At 39.9% G+C, this 1,452-nt stretch overlaps 1 protein-coding gene across 1 annotated transcript; it reads right to left on the bottom strand.

The window, feature by feature from the left end:
- Nucleotides 1–215: 215 nt before the first annotated feature.
- Nucleotides 216–617, bottom strand: LOC109862598. Its single transcript, XM_020442672.1, has one exon. The coding sequence runs from the start codon at nucleotides 615–617 to the stop codon at nucleotides 216–218; it is 402 nt and encodes a 133-aa protein (XP_020298261.1).
- Nucleotides 618–1,452: the final 835 nt, after the last annotated feature.

The following is a 1,452-nucleotide window of genomic DNA, read 5'->3' as shown; positions in this document are numbered from 1 at the left end:
TCGGTTTGCATAAGGGTTTTCATACCATTACCCAAAAATACCGGTAAAATACCGGTATTTTGCATACCGGTATAAGTCCCTGGTCAGTACGCACCTTTACGACAATAGCGCACTATCTCGCGTTGAAACTCAAAGACGGCGTTTTCACGCGTCTGTTCCAAGTGCCATGACAAAAAACGCTCGCGTTCTTTGCTAGACATACTATCTGGCAAGTACTATTCAACGGCTGGTAACGGGCCGACGTACGACTGATTCGCGAGGGTGTTAAATAAATGTGGAAAATATCCCTTTTCCACGCCACCTCGCAAACCGAAAGTCTTGGGCAAAGCTGACAAACGCATCGGCATGTAGGTGATGCTGTCGATAAATTTCGCACGCCCGACCGTTAATACGATGATCTTTGTTCCGTGTAATAGTAATCGCGGATCCAAATCGACACGTGTTTCTACAATGTAACGCAAGGTGAACTGAGAGTCAAACGCTTTGGCGTTGTGCGCGATGCAAATAATCTGCTTGAAACATTTCGTCGTTCTCGAAGCGAAATCGACGAATTGCTTCACCGCATCATCGCGGACCACAAATTCGCGCACACCGCACCACCGACAACGCACCGTCATGTCGTCCTCGTTTGCACACGTGACGCAAATCTTTTGCGCGACGCAAAGAGTGGGCATAAGAATTTTCACAAACGCGATACTTTTAAGCGTCTTGTCTTGCCGGGTCTCGAAATCGTAAAACACGAATGCGACACGCGCATTTTTTCCTTTCCTGGTGAACTCTTCTAAAAGGGCTCCGCCCTGTTTACTACATTTATAACAGTTCAAAGAATATTTGTGCAAATTGTTAGCCGGCTGTTCATTTGCAATGACAAATAATAAACAAATATCTATCGTTACTCAAGCAAAATAACGCATCTTAAAGTGTAAAAGTTTTTTTTACCAACAAAAATGTTCGTGCTTCCTAAAAATTGAGTGTTTACTAAATTTATAACATTTTATAGAATATTTGTGCAAATTGTCAGCCGGCTGTTTATTTGCAGTGACGAATACTAAACAAATATCTATCATCACTCAAGCGAAATAACGCATCTTAAAAAGTTAAAAAGTTTTTTTACCACCAAAAATGTTCGTGCTCCCTAAAAATTGAATGTGCTTTACATTTACAACATATCAGAAAATATTTGTGCAACTTTTCTGCCAGGTTTTCATTTGCATTAACGAATAATAAACAAATGTTTATCGACACTCGAGGGAGATAGCGCTTCTGAAACCATTACAAAGTTTAACATTTCTTTTTAACTTTGAAGACGTTTGTGCTTTGGAAAAATTGAATGATTACTGCGTTTCTATTATTACAAAGCTAGTTTGTGCAAATTTATAGCCGGATAGTCCTTTGCAATAACGAATAATAAACAAATGTTTATCGACATTTGCGGAGGAGAACGATTTCTAA

This window comes from Pseudomyrmex gracilis, unplaced genomic scaffold, assembly GCF_002006095.1.
Source record: "Pseudomyrmex gracilis isolate BER0280 unplaced genomic scaffold, ASM200609v1 scaffold_2045, whole genome shotgun sequence".
NCBI lineage: Eukaryota > Metazoa > Arthropoda > Insecta > Hymenoptera > Formicidae > Pseudomyrmex > Pseudomyrmex gracilis.
This window is presented reverse-complemented; position numbering and strand designations above follow the sequence as displayed.

Coding starts and splice junctions, on each gene's coding strand:
- LOC109862598 (XM_020442672.1), bottom strand. CDS start 617: ATGACGGTGCGTTGTCGGTGGTGCGGTGTGCGCGAATTTGTGGTCCGC.